We start from the raw sequence: 21,034 nt of genomic DNA on the forward strand, positions 1-21,034 counted from the left end.
AGCTATCGTAGTCATACTGTCGTTTCACCATCGTCATCACTTAAGTATCCTCATCCTATTGTCATCATATCACATTCGTTGATCTGTTCACATCCTTACTTTTGTAATTCGCAGTTTGTCATTCTGTCATAATCATGTTGTCATGCCATCTTGGTCATGCCATTGTCATCATTCCAGCTTCTTCAGCCGGTTGCCGTTGTCATCATACAGTCATCGTTAACTCAGTGTCTTCATGTCATTGTTACAGCGTTGTCATAATTTAAGAATGGGCATCTTATCATTGTCATGCCGTCGTTGTTATATGTCTTTGTCATTAAATTGATATCATTTCTTCGTCATCATGTCAGCATCACTCGGTTGCCATCACGCCTCCATGTTCACGGGCAACTTATAGGCAAGCGAGTGCCGTAGCAAAGTGGGACTATATCAGAGTATGTGGCATACAGCCGAAGCAGTGAAAGTCTCAGAATTTGTATTACACGTCTTAAATGAACATCACTTCAGGGGTATGGTCTATCGCTACATTGCTCGATTGCTATTCCCATTGCCGTCGACAGTCATCAGGAGATGAGTTCTGCTGAATTTTCATCTCATGCTGGGCATCAATAAACTTTCCTTGAAAGTGTCTGTGCTTGGCAAGACAAATCATGGCATTAATGCGATACCATGGCTATAATGCGATTCCTGCATAGCTTAAATTTCGTTTGCAACTCACCAAAGTTAGGAGAGAGAGAGAGAAAAGGGAAAGGAAAGACAGGAAGGTTAGCCAGTGTAAATACCAGCTGAGTAGCCTGTGCTGAGAAAAGGGGTAAGGGGAATAAAAGGAGAAAGAAGAGAAAAAAAACGAGAAAAATTCAAACAGTAAGGCGATGCTCTGCGCTACAACAGTCAAAGGCAGTCGCACAATCCACAAGCCCTTAAAATCTTCAGCATAGCCCTTAAGGCCTTAAGTGCAGAAAGTGATGCCAAGCGATGATTTTTCTCTTTATTTTTTTTTTTTTTTCGTGCTGCAGTCACATCCTGCGAGACCAACAGATGTCTTCTGCTGTAGGCATAGAGGGCAATCCACTCCTAAGGAAACACCTAGATGGTCGTGAATTAACTATTATTACTAAAGCCTACTTTACACAAAAAAAGTGCACTGCAGATAGGATATACGTGTACATTAAAAAATAGTCTGCATCCTGTCATGCTGTAATACAACTTTATTTATTAGCCAAATAATAGTTGTTTCTTTTAACAGTGTATATTGCTGTACATTCTGCTGTAAACAAAGAAGTCTATGTGGCCCTCAGTTCAAATCTTTGTGGAATAGTGTTGGTAAAGAAAGTTCAAATCTTTGTGGAATAGTGTTGGTAAAGAAGTCAGTGCAATAAGCTGCACGTGTTTCAGCTTAGCAGTAACTGTCGTGTTGCTGCAATTTAAGACTGGCAGCACTAAAATCAGTTTCATACTGTATGAAAAGGAGGACCTAAAACAAGTATTTTCTACTGACAGTGTCCTTCACCAAACTGCGGGTTGATGCGCTTCGCTCAGAGCATACATTGTGTTATGGGCACACAGTAAATTACCAACTCTGCCGCCCCAGTGGGGTTGAATGGGAGGTGCACAATCTCTGCTTCCTGCTGTGTAGCTTAGGGCTAAAGGAATAATACCTGTCACACAGTGTAGTCTACGATCGTGAACAAGCCTAATTGAGATAGAATTTCCCAATTTCAATTGGCTCCCTTCCACAGCTTCAAGTTTAAGTTATAAGTTTGTGCAAAATTTTTGTGTGTCCATTTTTCATTTGTTAATAAATCGACATGACAAGACAAATAGATGGGACACAGCTGCTTTTGAATAATAATCTTAGTGGCTGAACTGTACAGTTCAACTGGAACTCCTGAAACTATTTGATAATTCTATGTGCTTTTTTTCACAGTTCTTGGTTGCTTTTATTCTGTCAAATTGAATTTACAGTGTCAAACACTGTGGGCTAGTAGGAATTATTAGTTTGAGCAACAAGAACATACTGGAGATGTCAAGAACAAACTGTGGAGTGTTCCTTTAGGTGAATTAAGGTGAATTGAAGTGGATTAAGGTGGTTTAAGGTCGGTGCAAATTAAAGCAAGGTGGATTAAGGTGGAGATTTAATTTAAGGTGATAACTTAGACCAGTTTTCATGCTTCCACATTCAAATCACCTAAGGATACTTAAGTGACTGTCAACTTTGCGGGTTGGGTAGATGGCAATTTTTTCTTTCATAAAACTAGCTCCACTTTGTAGATTTCTGCAGAACTGATTTGACAAATCTGCTTTTCGGGGCACTTTCATTTTCTTTGTAGTTCATAAATTTCAGTTAGAACTGCAAGTTGATTTCCCCTATGATTTCCTTGGCTTCGTATGGCTGCGACAAACGAAAACAGACCTAATGGATGTTATTCAGAGTGCCTACTGTACATCTGTTCTGTCTCCCATTGCAATGCTCTTGTGTAAATGTTCTGGCGCACGTGTTCAGTTGGCGCAGTGTAAAGCAGCCGTGGGTGCGGCAAGCGCGGCCCCCACCGCCGCCTCCGGAGGCCCCGCTTCCTCCTGGCTCGGCTCAGCTCACCAAGGCCACTGCATTCACCATTGGGGTATGTGTGTTCTCTCAGCACACTTGTGTCTGTAGTGCTGTGGCAGCATACAGTAATAATAAATCAATAATAAAAATAATTGTGCAGAAACCATCAACAGTGATTGTCAGTGTAAGCGAATAGCTGAATGGTTCGAGAATTTGGTTTATTAAATGAATAGTGCCATTGACTGCACATATTTGTTGCAGTGAGTATATTGAAGCAGTGTTTGCTATTTGTTTAGTTGCATAATTCTGTAGACTGTGTTGAGAAAAGACCAGTGAACCACCACATCTGTGGCAGTAATACAGGTAGGCAACATGTGCATCTGAGAGAGATACTCTGCAACAAGTTAAGGACTGCACAAAGAACAATGGAACGAAAAACGTTAGGCGTAACGTTAAGAGATGGAAGGAGAACAATGTGGATCAGAGAGCAAATGGGGATAGCCAATATTCTAACTGACATTAGGAGAAAAAAAATGGAGCTGGGCAGGCCACGTAGCATGTTGGTTCAATAACAGGTAAACCTTTGGGGTACAGAGTGGGGGCCAAGAGAAGGGAAACGCAATCAAGGATGGCAGAAGATTAGGTAGGGTGATGAAATTAAGAAATTCACAGGTGCACGTTGGAATTGGTCAGCGCAGGATATGGGTAATTGGAGATCCCAGGGAGAGGCCTTCATCTTGCAGTGGAGTTAAAATAGGCTGATGATGATGCTGCTGTTGCTGCTGCTGCTGATGATGATGAATGAGTTAATGAATAAATGAATGAATGAATGAATATGCCTCACAACTCGGTTGCTCAAGTTCATGCGTGCCTTGCGTTGGTGCCTCTGTATCGGCGGTGAAAGTACGACTTTGCTCAACAAAACAGGCAAAAAAGTCAAGGCTATGAGCTTTAATAGTAGCCTTATTGTGCAAAAATGCATCCATGTAAGAACAACAAAGAAACATGTACATGTGTTGCCGAACAAAAGCACACAGTGCTTGAGGGTGGGCAGACATATCGGGTGTGACAGATTACGTCATGAATGCGTGAGCATAGGATGTGACCCTGCTTGTACCATCGATACTGGGACAGAATGGTGATGGCGGCCATGCTGGTGATGCAGACATGCCTAGAGTGTGTACATAATTGCTATCACAATATTATATTTGCAGTATTGATAGCTATCAAATGGAAGGCAATATATTTGATGGCTGCAGTTGTCATTGTAGCAGGATAACGAAACAATGAACAGCACCTGGCATATTCAATAATATTTTTAGAAAAAATAACATTGGTTCACTTTAAAAAGATATGCACAGAAAACAAAAGAGATCAAAATTGAAATTAGTACATATGTGACTATCTAGGTTAACACAAGTTTTTTATGCTTTCAGCAAGAAGCAAAAAAAAAGAAACAGGATATATTTATGCCACTCACATTTTTTTGCAGCATTTCATTTTTTTTCTCAACATTTTGTCTGCCGTACTATAAAACTGAAGAAGTGTTTGTTTCTTTGAACGGCGTATTTCCAAGTCTGCTGGAAGTTAATTCCTGCACATGTTTTCTTTCGTATTAGCGTGACTCCAGTAGTTTTATATGTCGGTTCAAGTTTTCTTTGTACCACCATTACCATTCCATTGATTTCAGGACTGAAGTAACACGTTTCTGTAGTTCCCATTTTCTATATGTTGTCGTGCTTCCTAGCTAAAAATGTTCTGTGGTGCTACTTGCTTGTAGGCCACTTGTTTTCACCACTGTCCTCCCAGTGTGACACAAGTAGCTGTGATTTTAATTGTGGTCTTATCAGCATATAGCCAGCAAATTATATGTTTAAAATGATAAATGTAAGTGACAAGTCGGTGGTGACATATACCTGAACCTGATTAGCTGTTGGGCTGCTGAGCACGAGGTCATAGGATCGAATCCTGGCCATGGCAGCCGCATTTCAATGAGGGCGAATTGCAAATAAACCCGGGTACTTCCTTTTAAGTGTACGTTAAAGAGCCCCAGGTGGTCCAAATTATTTCGGAGTCCCCCACTACAACAATGAGATCGTGGTTTTGGCACATAAAACCCATTTTTTTTTTTTTAGAACCTTATTAGCACTTGCCCTAACTCTCCTAATTGCTTTCACCTCAAAGAGATGTTAGTTTGCTCGTTGGTTCTCATCTACATCTTTTTCTCTTTTCTTTTTTTGCATTGAACATCACAATTTAAGGCAGAGATGGTATTCACACAGTACCTGTTCAATGCTTAACCCTTTCAATGTCACTGATGTACTGGTGCCCTTCCACATGTCTGCCCCGCTATGTCACTGATGTACCTGTATGTTCTCCACTCTAATGATCACAGTAACACGAGCTCCGAGATGGTTCCACCATCTGTTCCGTATTTCTACAAGCAAATTTTCTCCTCTCTCTGGGTTAGCTGAGTCTGCCGTCTTTTTTCGCTGCTTTAGAACATGTCCCTTCGTGGGTGGGTTTGCGCAGCACGGAACACATGCATTCGCAGATGGGAGGGATAGCTTTGTCTCCCAGACTTTGTGCATTGCTACAGCGGCAATTCTCTATCCTAATATTTGTGCCATAGTGCAAAGCTACCACTCTTGCATGCTCCTGCCATCTGTCGTATGTTTACAGAATTTTTTTTTTTTTTGTCTCCTGCTGTTTTTGTTACGGCACACCTCCCTTCGAGCGGTGAGCATGCTCTTTTCAACGGCAGGTGGGTGTCAACCACGTGCCGTTTTCCATCGCTCCGTGCTTCTCTTCAAAAAAGGTTTGCACCATTTCTGGCCCTGCAATGAAAAATGACATGCCACTGTTCCATTCCTACAAGTTCTTCATTGAGGGTGATGGAGACTGCTGATTTGTTTTCACTGAAATGAACAAGTAATGTGCATAAACATTGTATTAATGTGGTATGCAGCAGTATTCAGTTTGGTCATACTTGTTTAAAAAATTATCCTCCGAGGCACAGGAGCTGAGAGGCGTTCCCACAAGGAACGCCCCTTTGCTGGAATTGCTGAAAGGTGTTTCTGAAGCACAGTGACTGCTCCACTTGAAGGGCAATGCATGTAGAACGTCACTCGGCAGAGTTTAGGAAGAGCTTCAAGGCATGTAGATAGGGTGATTGCATCTTTGGAGTGACCGTATCCTCTCTGCTTTTGTTGGCACTGTTGCCACTCCCACTTCTTGCCAGAGTGCACTTCCTCTATGCCTCATGCGTTGCAGTACAAACTGAATGCGGTTTCTCTGGGATGGCTCTGCCCTCTGTCATATCTCTTTTATTTGTTGCTCTCTGCTTTGTCCGGCTGAATTTGAATAAACGAAAGCTCTCCTTTGTTGAGCGTGGCCACATGGTTGCTTTGACATGGCTGCTTGCGCACACCTTCGACTGTTGATTGGAGTAGCAGCTCCTTTGGCTCTGAACACAAGCCAAGCTCAGAATCAGGAAATGACTGCTTGTCCTCCAAGGAAGAGGCGACTTTTATTGTGTTGAATTTTGACCCTGACATTATGAGAAAGTACTGAGAACAATGGGGGTTTTTGAGTCTGCTGTGCATTTTATTCATGTTTTGAGATAGGGATATGAGGACCGTACTAAGAATGCATTTGCCATTTGCCATGTTGTTTTTTCCCTTCTGCATAACCAAAAATAGACCATTGTGTTCGTTTTATAATATCCGAGAAAAAAATTTCACCGACGATTACAATACTCCCTAATGCGAATTTTGAGTGCAGCTGTTTATGTGTTTTGAATTCGTGATATACTGTGGCAAATAATTTGATTCTTAATGAAAGGGTCCTCTCAGCAGTGACACTGAGCCTCTGCACAGAGGCTCATTTAGCAGCAACGGCAGATGAAGCATTTCCACTGCTTTTGTTACTCATTGTTTAGAAATAAAGTGTGAACACTGGAAAGCATAGCTCGCGCTGAGTGCATTCTCTAGCGGCGGCGGCAGCGCAGGTGCAATAGTGCAAGCCCATGCCAGCACTTGTTTCCGCACTGGCCGCATGCCTGGTTGCCGCCAGCACTCCGCTTTCCTCCTCACCCTTTCACCACACCTTTCTCCATTTTCCACCTCCTGGTTCTGCTGCACCCTCTGCTCCACTTTTCTCCTCGCGCCTCTTTGCCCTCGCCGCTTTTTTCATCCCCCACTGCATGCTGTATTCGCTCTCATAGTTCACTATACTCGTTCGCTCGGTTACAAGTGACGCCAACACTCACCGCAGGAATGGGCGTGTAAGAGATGCGCTCTAAAAACGGATGCTGAAAGGGTTAGGATGCCATACTAACAAAGACAAATTTTAATGCTTTCGAGTCACAGACTGTTATTTATTTTTTCTTAGAAAAATTGAAGAGCCATTCTACTCGGTGAAGGTGGATGACAAGCGAAGCTGTAGCACATCACACAAGGTTAGGCAAGGGTAGATGTATTCATTTTATCATTTGGTAACAGTAGTGAAGAGAGCTTTGTGGTTACTGTGATACGAACTGATTGGTTTGGTTACAACCTTAGACAGGTCCTTGGCCAAAGTTAAATCTATACACAACCATTGTTGGGTACATTACTGACTTTGGATTGGTATGGCACTTCAAATCAAGCTCTTCTCGCACAAACTCAGTGAACCATTTCTTATCTGGCTTTAAAATGTCCACATTTGTGTCTCTAATGATGATGGCAGGGGTAGTGTCACAGGGCTAACCCATGCAAAGTGCATGGTCATGAACTTCTCGATATCACACTTGGATGTTCCTGGAGATATACACACAGTTCATATCACAGTTTCGTCTTTCGTTTGTATGGCGCAGACATCCCCACAGTCTGTGGCATTGTCCTCTTGCGAGTCAAGGGTGTATGGTTGTACGTACATCTTCTCCTTTACATATATGGCAACACCTCCTGCTCATGAGTTCATGTGCTGTTCACAGATGATTCTAGTATACTCATCGACTAAAAACGATGCATCTTGATTTGTTTATTTCATTAAGTATTTATTATTATTGTTATTATTAGGGGTGCAGTGCCTGCTTCACTCCCGCCCAGGGTTGGCCCAGTATTGCACTATCTCCTGCATTGGCCCATGCTCGCCTAAGTGTATCTCTACTGTTGACACACAAACACGACATGGAACCGTAGCCATATAGAGCTTCGCTGTAGAAGAACTCATTGACGCAACCTTTTGACAAGGCGGCAGGTAGTCAAAGGTTGCTGTCACTTGACTCTGCTCCATCTGCACCCTCATGTTTTGGTCATTTTTGTATTGCATATTGCTGCGCTTTCATTTCCGGCTCACGATGCTCATAATAAAGAGGCAACCACATGCACGCAATATTGAAGCGTAGCGATAGACGGACCCTGTCATACTGTTGTGTCCCGCTGTGGGACAGCTATATATATGGGCGTGGTATCAAGAAAAGAAGAAGATTGGTGACAAATTTTGTTGTTGTCTGAATGATTACAATCGTACACCAGAAGAAAGATCTTGAATGTGCAGCGAGGCCAACATTTTAACCATAGGTTATTAGATCTAGTTTAAATGTGCTGTCATCACCAGTAAAAATGCACTCCATGCCGCCAGTGGTAAATGATGTGGCGCCATCTGACATCTAGGGATAGAAAACACTTTCATGAGTACACAACCTCTGAAACTGCCGCACGTGTGCCATCTGGGATGCGTAGTGCGAGTGTGGATACTCGGTATGATATGAGACAAATCAAAGACTGATTTTAGCATTTATTTTTTGCTGTCACAAAGGAGAGCAAGTAGCAAGAGCAAATTCAGATTGAGGCAGGCATACTAGTTGCCGTTTTATGCAGTTACGCATTAATGGCAGGCCGCAGCACAGATTTCTGGGCGACAAGCAAAATGTCCACCAGCAGCAGAAAGTTTCGCATCCAATTTCGATGCTGTCGGCTGTGTCTTCACTCAGTTTCTGGCCATGCTTTGGTGTTATATGTAAAAAAAGGAAGGAAAAAAAATAATCGTAGCACCAGCTGTTGAGCCCCGTTTTACTCACCGATGGCAGTAAAGGGCAGGAATGGTGTATGCAATATCGTAACTCCTTGGTCGTGGATGGGTGATTTAAATATCACTACAGAAATGTGGGCCCTTAAACTGTGTCTTAAACTAAGTCTTTTCTTAGCATGAAGAATGTGCTGCACAGTTTCAGGAATGGTATTTTAGCAGTCCACGTTGACATATTTGCCTTTAGTGTCCCTTTAATACATTGTGCAAGGTTCAGCCTGTGAAAATGATGATTGTTCACAAAGAATTCAGCATATTTAAAGAGACGAACATTTGAGCATGCCTCACGTTGAACGTAGCTAAGTGCTACTCCATAAGGACATTCAATGCTTGCAGATAACCGTTCCAAAACTTGTATGGTCATATTGTTCTTATCATACTCACACGCAGTGTGTATACATACCTAGTAATAAATACAGTGAAACTGTGTTAAACCATAGTTGGCCGGAGCTCGGAAAAAGTACATACTAAACAGTAGTACTGCTCAACCGAAATAGCATGAGATCGCCCACTTACCTGTCAAAAATGAAACTCAGAGAGAGTGCGATGAAAGGGGAAAAAACATTCAATACTCATTCACTTTGCGCGACAAAAGTGTTATTTTTGTTTGATGCCGCGGTGGCCTAGCAGCGACGACAGCGGCCTCAAATTTACTGAAGCTGCGAGCCAGCTTTTCAGCCAGCTCCCTCTTCTCGGCAAACACTCGCATGACAGATTCCTCGTCGGTGTCACATATTCTCCGTGCACGAGCACGGTAGCGTTGCAGAAGTTGCGGGGCACCTTTTTCATTGCGGGGTGCTGTTGTCGCGATGATTGTATTCACGAGGCTAACATAATGCGCAGCCTCTGCCACTATCGGGCCTAAATCGCCCGTGCTGTCGCTTTTCGTGTCGCCCTCATCACTGTCACTAGTCGACACTTTGGCAACAACAGAGGCAACGATGGTGAAAAGTCGAACCTCGTAGCTGACATCTCTTCACGGTTGCAGCAGCACTGCCGAGCAACTTCTTCGCATTCCAAATGCCACACAGCGTAGTCAACAGCAGATCCCTGTCGCGTGTCGTGTCACATTCAATAGCACAAACTATGTCTAATTTTTCTTCTATGGTGAGCACCCGGCGTCTTTTTTATCCGAGCTTCGGCATGATGCGAGTCCTCGCTTGCACGATGCCACAACGCTCTTTGGCACGCCGCCGAAATGATGTTGATATGGCTTCATGCGCAAACATACAGGGTGCTTGGAGGCCATTGTTGCGATCTCTGAGGCTTGTTGTTCTGCCGGGCCGCCGTGGAGACGACGCACCACCGTGTTGGAACCACTACATGTTAACTGATATGTATGCGATAAGCTGGTACGGTTTATGCGGATACAAAACACATTATGTTCAATGGCTGCTGAGTCGGGGATTTGAGTTTACTACTTTTAAAACGAAACTATTGTTTAAGCGGGTACGGTTTAACGAGGTTTTACTGTACAAATTTTTCACGCAATTGTATATAATGGCACAGTCGTCTCTGCACTTACATTTTATGCGTGTGTGGTACACTAAGAAGGCCGCCTGTTCCAAGAGCAGCAGTCGCTTTCGTCACTGAAAACATGTCTTAGTTGAGGTTCACATGTTTGTGTGTGAATGTCAGCCATTAATATATAACATGTACTGTACTATTGTGGACGAGTTAATCAGGAATTGGAAAGTATGAGTAGAACATCTCTTATGGTTAATAACTGAGGAGAACAATTTTATGTAGCTATGTCACCAAGGGCAGTCTAGGGAGTCTACGCCAGAAAATTAAGCACACAAGCTGAAGTCATGTGAAGAGCACATAAAGAAGCGAAAGAGAAAACAAAATAATGCATTCAAATTGGACTTGTTAGGCTAGCTGTAAAATTCACTTGTTTGCATTTCATTCGTCGACTGCATAATACACGTTGTGTGCACTTTGTATTTCACAGTACAGTACTCGCAGAGTGAAACACGATGCCCGAACAGTCAGAACAGTTGGGTCTGTGGTGACCGGAAGCAGTAACCACTCCAAAAAATGCTGTTGCCCTCATGGTGTACCACAGTGCAACACCTTGCACTGTGCTGTGTGTACTGGTGGCCATGCTCTGCAACTGTCACATTTCAATCCGTTAGCGCTGTACATGGTAGCCTTCACCGTGTATAGTGGTAGCACTACTACATTGCACCTGGATCATAGCCCGAGGTGTTTTTCTTGCAGTGCTGTGGGGTGTCCTTCCTGGGTGCAGCTGTCTGGCAGTATGAACGCATGCGGCGTGAAGCACGAGCCATCATTGCCCACCGATGGACCTGGGAGCCAAAGCGTGGCAGCTTTCGACAGCAGGTCAGCTTCAGTTTAAGCTTTCTATAAATTTTTGCATCTCACACAGATGTATTTATGTTCACCTGACTATCTTGTCTGTCCTTATGTTTTGCCCGAGTATCTACAATGTATTCCACCAGGAAAAGTATACAGACAAAGGATTTCGGGATAAAGCCCATTTCCTTCACCTATGAGTGTGTGCCAAATCAGCTTCTTCCCTGCGCCAAGATCTGCGCTAAAAGGTCACGAGGCAGTTCCGCTATGGTGCGTGTAAAGAGAGGTAGAAATGATGGCAAGGAGATGTATAAATTGGAGTGGTGTTACTTAGTAGTGGTATATAAAACAGTTTAACAGAATAATCTGATAGCAATATCTCCAGCAAGGAGTAGAAATGCACAGAAGTAGCAGCGAATGCAGTGCAAGCAATGAAATCATCGCATTGTTTTAAACATGGCACCCACGTCTGAATAGAACAGCACTGTCTGCAAATTCTGTGCTAGGCTCACAATCGTGACAGTACATCGAAAGATTAGATGACACTCCACTGGTCAGCAATCGTTTGTGCTTATTTAATCTTTGATCGATGCAACAGTCTGTCTATGCTATATGAAAGCACCTATAGCTAAAAAGAACTCTGCACACTAGTTCTATACGGCTTAAGAGAGTTTGAATGTGAGCTCGGCACAAATCCATCAAAAGAAAATAGCACAAAAGACATGGATGAGAAAAGGAGACAGGACAAGTGCTGACTGCCAACAATTGGTTTTATTGTGCATGCACAAATATATAGCTTGTAGAGGAAGAAAAGTTGGCGGTGCGCTGTATCGCATTCGTGTACACACTGGTAATGCCCTGGTAATGCGTGACAAAGATTTGCCGCCAGTCGATGGGATAATGGGGTGCAAACCATTACGGAAACCTTTTCGTTATTGTGTTCCTACGGGTGGCTCATCATTGAATGGTCGCGAGATCATGTGTATGTGTTAGATGGACGGCCATTGAAGCAGTGTTCGAGTCTGCAGTTGACCAGCTGGCAACTACTGTGAGCCTGCGTGCCAAGTTCGGCACATGGGTAAATAGCTCCAAACTGCCCGAATGTGTGTGCGTGAACTCTGAACTCGCATATTCGATGCAGTCGGTGTGCTTTCTGTTGGTTAATTGGTCCAGTATTCACACATGCTTCCGTGCTTTCTACACATGCCCCACAGGGGCATCTCCGTGAGCAGACATTTGTTGTGTGGTGACACCACGGACCCCAGTTCATGGGGGTTGGACCCTCCCATGTCTAACGGTGCACAGCTTAGCCGTGTTCGGGGAAAAGAGGATCCTGGGGTTCAACGCCAGTTGTTTCAATCCAGTGCCAGGTGTTTGGACCTTTAAGACCCCTTGGCGGAGGCAACACACCCGTTTGGCCTCTGCTTCACAAAGACGGCACCTCCAGACCCACCCTCCCAGGGGAAATCGGTGGTCGCCTTTTCCTGCCCCTCTCCTCAATCCATTTCTTTGCTATCAACTTATCTTTTCTGTCCTGTCAACTCCTTTCTTCCCAATTTTTCTGTCTCTCCTAGGTGGCTTGGGTTAACCTGGTGTGGTATATCTAACCTTGAGTATGGTGCATGGGGTTAAAGCAGTGATGCACGGCTGGCATGTGCAAGTCATTGCTCTGTCAAGCTTGTAGCGTCCCCTTGTTGAACTCTGTGGTGGGTGGCTGCCATTGCTGCTGAAGTGAAAACATATAACATGCATAGAGCATCTTTCCCTTTGCCACGTGATCGTACCGCTGCAAAGCGGGTATGCACCGAAGTCTCCCTGAACTTCTTCGTTCAACACAAGGAATCTTTTCCACAATACCACATTATCCACAGCGATAAACCTGAAAAACCAGTAAAAGGTCTATCACCATTCCTTGTATCTAAATCCCTAATGAACACCATCGGACCAGGCTGTAAAGCTGGCAAGACGGCCAGCGGCGACCTCCTCTGTGAGGTTCATGACAAGCTGCAATACGAAATGCTTGCAAATCTCACAGCTTTCACTGACATCCCAATGACAGTGACATCGCTCCCTGAACACACTCCAAGGCGAGATCTCCGATTCCAACTTGTTAGAACAAACCGAAGCAGAATTACTGGAAGGCTGGCAAGAGCAAAATGTCTTTGAAGTAAAAAGAATAAAAATCATGCGAGACAACAACAAAATCCCAGCAAAGCATCTGATAATTACATTTTCCTCTAGTGTTCTGCCAGAGACCCTTGAGACAGGAAATACTAAAACCCACGTCAGGCCCTACATTCCTAACCTTTGACAGCGTTTCAAGTGCCAGAAGTACGGCCACGGCTCGCAAATCTGCCATGGTCAACTCACCTGCACAAAATGTGGTGATAAAGGTCACCCCTCCAATAACACTGGCACATCCCACTGTGTGAACTGCGAAGTCGACCACCCAACATGTTCCCGACCCTGTGAAATGTTAAGAAAAGAGAACGAAATAATTACTTTAAAAATCAAAGAACATATCTAATTCAAAGAAGCCAGAAAAAAGGTGGCCAGTTTTTTACAGTACAGCTTACGCAGATGCGGCTTGTCAGGGGGCAGTGCTGCATCGGCCTCTGCCACTTCCCCGGCCTGTGCGCAGCGAGCCTTCAGGTGTGGCGCCTGCCCACCTATACCTACTGTTATACCTACTGTCCAGTGGTGGCAGTAGATATAACTACTTTACCTACCCAGCAAAAGAGCTTGGCAACACATGGGCCATCGGACCACAAGGCCTCTACTCACCAGCCGAGGCCTAAAACACAAACAAGCCGCCTGCAAAGGTTGGCATCCAAAGCTTCCTGGGAGGCAATACTTACAGCACCGGCACCGCAGGTGCCAAAAGAGCAGGGCAGTTCTCTCAACCCCACCAAGAAAGGAAAGCAAAAGATCATGGGTTAAGCAAGGACATGTGAATATAAATCTGAATTTCTCGTTAACCTACAGAACACACCTTTTATAACATTCAGTGGCCATGCAGATAATGCACTGGAATACCAGGGGACTCATCTGTAATCTGGAAGACGTAACTGAATCATTATCTAGATCTCAGCCGAAGCTGTTCTGTGTCCAGAAGATGCATTTAAATTCCAGGCAAGTGAATTTTCTCGGCCAATACACAATTTTTTGCGAGGACCATGATGAGGCTATTGCCTCGTCTGGTAGGGTACCAATTATTGCTGACAGGTCTGTTACTTGCCAACATGTAGCCCTTCAATGATGAGCTTGCTTCTGAAAAATCTTCTGATGCCAAAACTAGATGCTTCATTGAACCATTGCCTAACTTTTTGAGAAAAAGCCCTAAAATATTCTGGCGTTATTTAGATCACACAAGTACTGCACCACGTCAAACTTCCTTTAACAGGTGCCTTGTCAATGATGGATCTAAAATTTCTGAGCAGGTTAATAGTTACTTCTGCTCCACATTTACTTCTTCCCAGCATGAATCAATGCATAATAACTCTTCCTGTGCTATCCCCTGATTTTATAACGTATGAGAGTGTATTTTCTTCACTGCTTAACCTGAAAACTAAATCGTCTGCTGGTCCAGAGAATATGCCAAATGCATTCTTGCATAGGTGTGCTCAATCCATTGCATATATTTTAACACAAGTGTTCCGACTTTCTTACAATAGCTCTGTATTTCCTGATGACTGACATACAGCACGTGTGGTGCCAGTGTTTAAAAGAGGCAAGACATTGCAAACTGCAGACCTATATTTTTAACTTGCGCGTCATGTGAGCGCTTAGAACATGTAGTCACACATTATGTCACCTCGTTTCTTGAAGAAAGCGGATTTTTGTCGTCATTCCAACAAGGTTTCAAGAGAAATTATCAACAACTACACAACTGGTCACAATAATCCACGAGCTTGCTTCATCTCTTGATAAGACAAATTTACGTAGATTTTAGTAAGGCCTTTGACCTTGTAACACACAGCAAATTCATTTATAAATTACATAGCATAGGCCTTCCCATTAACCTCATTAACTATGTATGTTGTTATTTTAACAATCTACAGAAGCATGTTCAAGTGAATATCTGCATGTCCGGCATACTGCCCATATCATTGGGAGTCCCTCAGGGCAGCCTTCTGGGATCTGTCCTTTTTTGGGGGGGTTTATATAAATGATGTCATTACATCAATAGATACATCAGAAGTAAATATACGACTTTTTGCAAACTATTGCACACTTTTTAATATGCAACACAAGACCAGCACTACCTCCAAATTAACTGGCATGCTGTTTTTAAGCGTAGTGTGAAGATTGGTCTATGACATTAAACAATGACAAATCTGTTTTCATGCATATATCAATAAGAAATGTCCTCTTAACCATACGTATTTCCTTATTGACTGTCCTTTAGTTCAGGTCAGTGAGCACAAATATTTAGGTTTTTACAGTTAGAAATCTAACATAGTCCAGCCTTATTAATAAGATCTGCTCATCTGCATTGAAAAAGCTCAGTTTCTTGTGGCACAAGCCAAGAACAATGCCATCAGATATAAAACTATTAGCTTATAATGCTTTGATACGAAACAGATAGGAATATGCAAGTACCTTCTGGGACCCACATGTAAAGAAAGACATTAGTAAACTTGTGATTGTGCAACGAAAAGCGGTTCATTTCATCTTCAATGCTTACCAGAGGAATTATTCACCATCAACGCTTATGGCCATTCACAACATTCTTGTCTTACAGTACCGAAGAGCGATTACTGTACTAAAGTTCATCCACTTGCTTTACTTTCGTAAATTAAATATTAGACCTGAAACACATAAGACACCGACACTCTAGACAAACTAGACATACACATGCTCACACACTTGAACCATACTAAGTGTATCCGTGTGCATGCCTGGGAGGTTGGGGAAGTGGGAGCAAGTTGTGTGTCCCCTTTAACCCCTTCCCTGCCGTAGACGAGCTGAGCTAGTCCACACGGTGTGTGCTGCTCCCACCGAAGATGAGCTGGGCTTGTCCACACTGAGACAAGCATTTGCGGCTGCTGCAGTCGAGCTACTCTGATAAACTCTGCGTAGTTCTCTTTGGCTTCAACACATGGCACAGTAAAACAGTTTAAATGTGCTCACCACTTTCATTTTGGTGAAGAAGCGTTTTGATGCTGGCAACTGCAATTTAAAAATGGCGTCCTCCTCTGTGCATGTGTGCGTGGGCAACGGCTACACCCCTGAAAAAAGGAAAGAAAACATTTGTTTGCAGAGGTTTCGTCAAACTCGGACAGTGAAGAAGTTCAGTTCTCCTCTAAGAGTGCAGCAGTGATACTGAGCAGCACATCGGATTTAGATGATGACAGTGTCTCGATGTGTCTGCGCTATTCCATTCATTAAAATATGGTGCAGCAAGCCTACAATTTAGGGACCTGATATCCCTTGCCACAAGTATGAGCCCCGCTTGTCACAGTATTGTTTTTGAAATTCCAAAGAGGCATCTTTTGCACCGAGGGCTACAGAAACCCGGAGACTCTGTTGTGGAGTGCAGTGTAGTCAATCCTCTCTCCATATATTCACAAAAATATATCTTGCAGGTATCTTACAAATAAAGTGCCATTGAAGTTTTTTTTGTTGTTGTTGTTGTTTCAAGATGCATAGAGATAATTAGGCAAATAAAAAAAGATAGGTATTTTTGTATTTGCCCAAAAAACTCGGTAAGGAAAGGGATCAAATGCCTCCGCTATAGCCCATGAACAAACATGAGGATCATGCATGTCTGTCTCTATTCTTAATGGCCCGTGGGCCTAACGATCTGTGCTGTCAGCCAGCAGCATGTATTCATGATGTACCTTGAAAATGTCCAGAGTAAATTATGCTAATAGTCGCTATGGCACCCCTCTTGGGGTGCCAGGGGGTCGCTGGCCGTTGTTTAGAGGTCAGTAATTGCAGATGCGGCCAGCAGAGTTCTTCACTTTTTTTTTATTTCTTATAACAGTCACAAATAATCACATTTTCTAGAATGAGACATGATCTAGCTGATGCCGACACATAGGAAAAAGACCAGACAATGTCTAGTCTTTTTGTTCAAGCGACTGTCTTCTTTTCTTTTTCATTGAGGGGACCCTTCCCACATCCCCGTAAGTCTGTTTCCTCGCAAGGTTTTGCGGAACTCCAGAAACGTCTGCTGGCAAAAAAGGAATTCTCTCTGAGTAGAAGTTGGGAGGGGCTGGTCCAAAGCTTCCTGGTGGGGCCGCTGGCCGCGCTGCCCCCACGTAGTTGACACCTATGCTTTCTCAGGCCATGCACAAATTGGTAAACATGATGTTATACCTTTACAGGTGCTTGGAGACAGTGGAACAAAGAAAAGCTGCTTCTACGAAATGCATGACCTGCCAACTAAAGCTGGGGTTCATCTGCACACATGACTTGCTATGGGAGAACTTGACACAACATGGCTATTCCATTTTTACAAGCCTAAATTGCATGATTGAAAATTTCAGCAGAGGTTCTTACCTTGCACTTTTTGGCAACATTTAGTCTATGTGTAATTGGTGGTTGCCTGAAAGAATTAAGGTGAAGAATTTTTATTGACAGTATTGCAACCACTTTCAATGCAAAATGGCCTAACTTTGCAGAATTATTGCAAAACATATGAGCCATGCAAAGGAATCTTCACTGCAAGATAATTTGGTGAAGCCATTGGAATGCAATGGCTACAATATGCTACAATGGCTTCACTAAGTATCAACCAACTAGCCCAAGAACGAGTTATCTTAAGAGGTCTTGTGGCTGAGCAAGCTTGTGCTTAACTAAAGACACTTTAGGTAGCACGAAAAAGCAACCGCCATATGAACAGCCTATATGGCATCCAGGTGTACACTTTTTGTGATCATCTTTTCGCTCACTTCCTAAATTTTTAAGACATTGTGGCTGTTGTAACTTACCCGAAGCACTGTGGCATACAAGCTCCTAGTCTGAAAAATAACATACTCAGCTGGTAAGATTTAGTTTCTTTTGTTTTCTTGAGGATGTGCTCATCCACTGGTGGGCCTTTTTCTCCCTCAGCTGAATACATGGTGGCACAGTGTGCCGGAGGGCAGCCGGGTGGCGTACGGTCTGATTGCAGCCAATGCGGCGGTCTTCTTGCTATGGCGGGTGCCCCGGCTGGAGCACATCATGCTGCGATACTTTGTCTCCCATCCGGCTTCCAGTGAGTGGCGCACACTATTGTCTGCCTGTCCATAGCTCCCACCACGCTTCTCAGTTTCTTACGTTCACTTTTAATTAGGGGTGTGTGCGAATATTAGAAAATTTCGAATAGTATCGAATATTATACCTTTAATATTCGTAATAGTCGGCAAGACTGCTGCACCACACGCTGCCGCCATGCAATGTTGCAAAGGGTCATGCAATGTTGCAATGGGTCAGCAGTTACTGCGCCATTATCAGGAGATCACGGTTCGGCAGCGCTATGTTTACATGTTTGCCAATTACTGACAGCAGTTCGAGGTGGCACTTATACTTGTGAATATTGCTTTTTTTTTTTTTTCTTGCCCGAAGTGACATAGATAACGTAATTTTATGGCTCTCGTATGGCTGACAGGCAGTTAGAATGCCGAAGCCATGATGTTGAGACCTGCACAGAATGGCGGCATGCCTTAATATTTTCCAAAGTTTACGCTTCCAGCCAATTAGAACGCTTCGCTCTCGTGTGCACAATATGGTCACGTACTGCTGGTAGTAAAATATATCACAAGCACTCGAGTAAAAATAGCTGCTGCATTTGCAGTTTTGAAATGACAGGTGATCGGAACCGGGCGCCATTTTGAAAGAGCTATACAATGCCACATTTCATTTTTAAATGGATGTTTCTAAGAGACGTATGCAGCTAGGTGCAAAAATGCACCGGGAACAAAACGACACTGAAAATCTGGTTTTTGGAAGTGCTGCCAAATTGTAACTGCTGACGCCAGCTTCAGTCGGTAAATTTTTTAGTGCTTTTAAGGGCGAGTCCATACGTAAAGAACTACTGACATAACGACCACTTTTCACTGAACTGTCAAGTTGGTTATAAATGGGTTCAAATGTATTCATATTTCATTTGTGCTCAAAAATGTTGATATTTGCATCCCTCTATATTTTCCCATATTACCATTTTCATGCCAGCTTTTGTTTCAGAAAACCACCAAAATCTCCTGCATCTTTAATGCCTGATTGTTAAGATCAGCTTTCATTATTGTAATGTCAGCAGCTCATTTGTTATTTTCTGATGTCTTTTGTTGTCAAATCTTTTTCTTCATATTTTTGAACTGCTGATAGACAAGGCTACAGAAACAGCCAATATAGAGTTCGATATTTTTAGAACACAAGCCAAACATTCTTTTATTGTCGTCCATGCGATGCCTTATACTGGCACAGTAAGAAAAGGAAATCACAGAGGTGGTGATGGCAAAACGCTTTGCTCGAGTTGTGCCCACAAGATACAGGCCGCTCTGGACTCTTGAGTCTTCCTTGCAATAATCAGTACCTAGTTGAAGCTCTGAACACGACTCGCTAAAGTTTTCAAGGTCTAATTGTTTACATGAAGAGAAGAAATTCCCAATAGCACCACAATTTCAGCATGAAAAAAGGCAGCCATCATTGCTGCCGCCGCCTCATTTCTTGCCACCATATTTAAAACCCAGAAGAGTTAGATCTTCTCTGTTTCCGCCAACTGTGCTCATAAAAAATAAGCTTTTTGGAAACCTGGCTCCATTTATCAGCACTGCATTCGCACCAAAATGACTAGACGACGGCCACTTGTCTGTGGCACTCACTACAACATTCAGTGCATCGCAAAACTAAATCATATGATACGTTTTCCGGCTGCTATATGCCATCACGCATTCAGTTTGTCATTTCAAGCCGGCACACATTCAGTTTGTCATTTCGGTGCCAGCAAATCTTCTCCAGGGTCATCGCACGCGGCATTCAGTGCTATCACCTCCAATCCTATTGCAATAAGCATCTTTGCCAATCTGTAACACAATGTGCGGGGCCATCGGAAGCGTAGCGCACGTTTTTAATAGGTGATAACTGAAATGCCTGGACTAGTCAGACTCAGAGGAAACACTTGGGTGAGTGAGAGCTGTTCTTGGCATGGAAAGGGCCAAAGCCTAGGTTTTGACGCTGCAGCAGTCAGGCATGTGAAGACGGGGAGGGAATGTGGAGAGGGTGAGGGTATTTGTAGTGCATGGCGCCGATCTATCAATTGCGTCAGTGAGCACTCTAGGTTGGCACATTATGTAAATCTGCAGAGATGGCTCCGATTGGCGTAACTCATTGGTAAAGAGTGACGCAGCTTAAGAGGCTGCTTTAGCGTAGAGGTGAGGAGTTTGAGTGTGGCAATACATGGTCTAAGACAGTCAAACAGCTAGAAGCTCTGCTTTGCATTTGAAGGTGTGTTTGCCAGACAGATGAAGTGGAAATGGAACTATTTTCTGCATCACTTGTCTCTTAAAACTCTCGCTGGCCTTTCTGAAGTTATAGCATTACATGCGCACTTCACCCACTTTGGAGGTATCCAGTATCTTCAGTAAAGTCTGACACAGTGTTTCAAATCACTAGCTTTCACAAGGGAAGAATGTGAAAAACTGACACGTGACACACATGAAAAAAAGTGACTTTGTCCAGAGAGAAGCACATCAGCAATTGTGTCCTAATGGTCAGAGCATTGGGCTGATTTGCTGGAAGACATAGGTTAGATCCCACAATTGGTCATGCATTTCTTTATAGCATTCATTTATCCCTTTATAGGCAGATTTCACCCACTTTGAAAGTACAGTAGCACCTTGTTTATATGTTCGTGTTCAGTGTGTTTTCCAGGCACCAACATTTGCAATCGAGAACATAAAGATGACCCAATAGAGTTGCGCTCATCTTTTACCGGTTTATGCGTTCCTGGAAAACATAATTTTTCAGCAACAACATTCAGTACGGGGCAAAACTAAATCATATGATACGTTTTCCGGCCGCTATTTGCCATCACACACTCAGTTTGTCATTTCAAGCCGGCACGCACTCAGTTTGTCATTTCGGTGCCAGCAAATCTTCTCCGGGGTCATC

At 43.4% G+C, this 21,034-nt stretch overlaps 1 protein-coding gene and 1 long non-coding RNA gene across 4 annotated transcripts in view; one reads left to right on the top strand and one right to left on the bottom strand.

The window, feature by feature from the left end:
• rho-7 (rhomboid family intramembrane serine protease rho-7) overlaps positions 1 to 21,034 on the top strand; it is a 45,674-nt gene that overhangs the window by 5,014 nt on the left and 19,626 nt on the right. For both annotated transcript variants that reach the window (XM_065454571.1, XM_065454572.2), the window contains exons 2-4: positions 2,501 to 2,618; positions 10,841 to 10,963; positions 17,996 to 18,140. In XM_065454571.1, the coding sequence (XP_065310643.1) occupies positions 2,501 to 2,618; positions 10,841 to 10,963; positions 17,996 to 18,140 (386 nt within the window). The remainder of the gene's footprint in view (positions 1 to 2,500; positions 2,619 to 10,840; positions 10,964 to 17,995; positions 18,141 to 21,034) is intronic.
• The window catches only part of LOC135920346 (uncharacterized), a 55,489-nt gene continuing 42,676 nt past the window's right edge, over positions 8,222 to 21,034 (bottom strand). For both annotated transcript variants that reach the window (XR_010570223.1, XR_010570224.1), the window contains exons 2-5: positions 17,444 to 17,489; positions 16,070 to 16,167; positions 13,307 to 13,402; positions 8,222 to 8,534 (exon numbers count right to left, since the gene is read on the bottom strand). This is a non-coding gene — a long non-coding RNA (uncharacterized lncRNA). The remainder of the gene's footprint in view (positions 8,535 to 13,306; positions 13,403 to 16,069; positions 16,168 to 17,443; positions 17,490 to 21,034) is intronic.

The sequence above is a fragment of the Dermacentor albipictus genome, chromosome 1 (assembly GCF_038994185.2).
Source record: "Dermacentor albipictus isolate Rhodes 1998 colony chromosome 1, USDA_Dalb.pri_finalv2, whole genome shotgun sequence".
NCBI classification, from domain to species: domain Eukaryota; kingdom Metazoa; phylum Arthropoda; class Arachnida; order Ixodida; family Ixodidae; genus Dermacentor; species Dermacentor albipictus.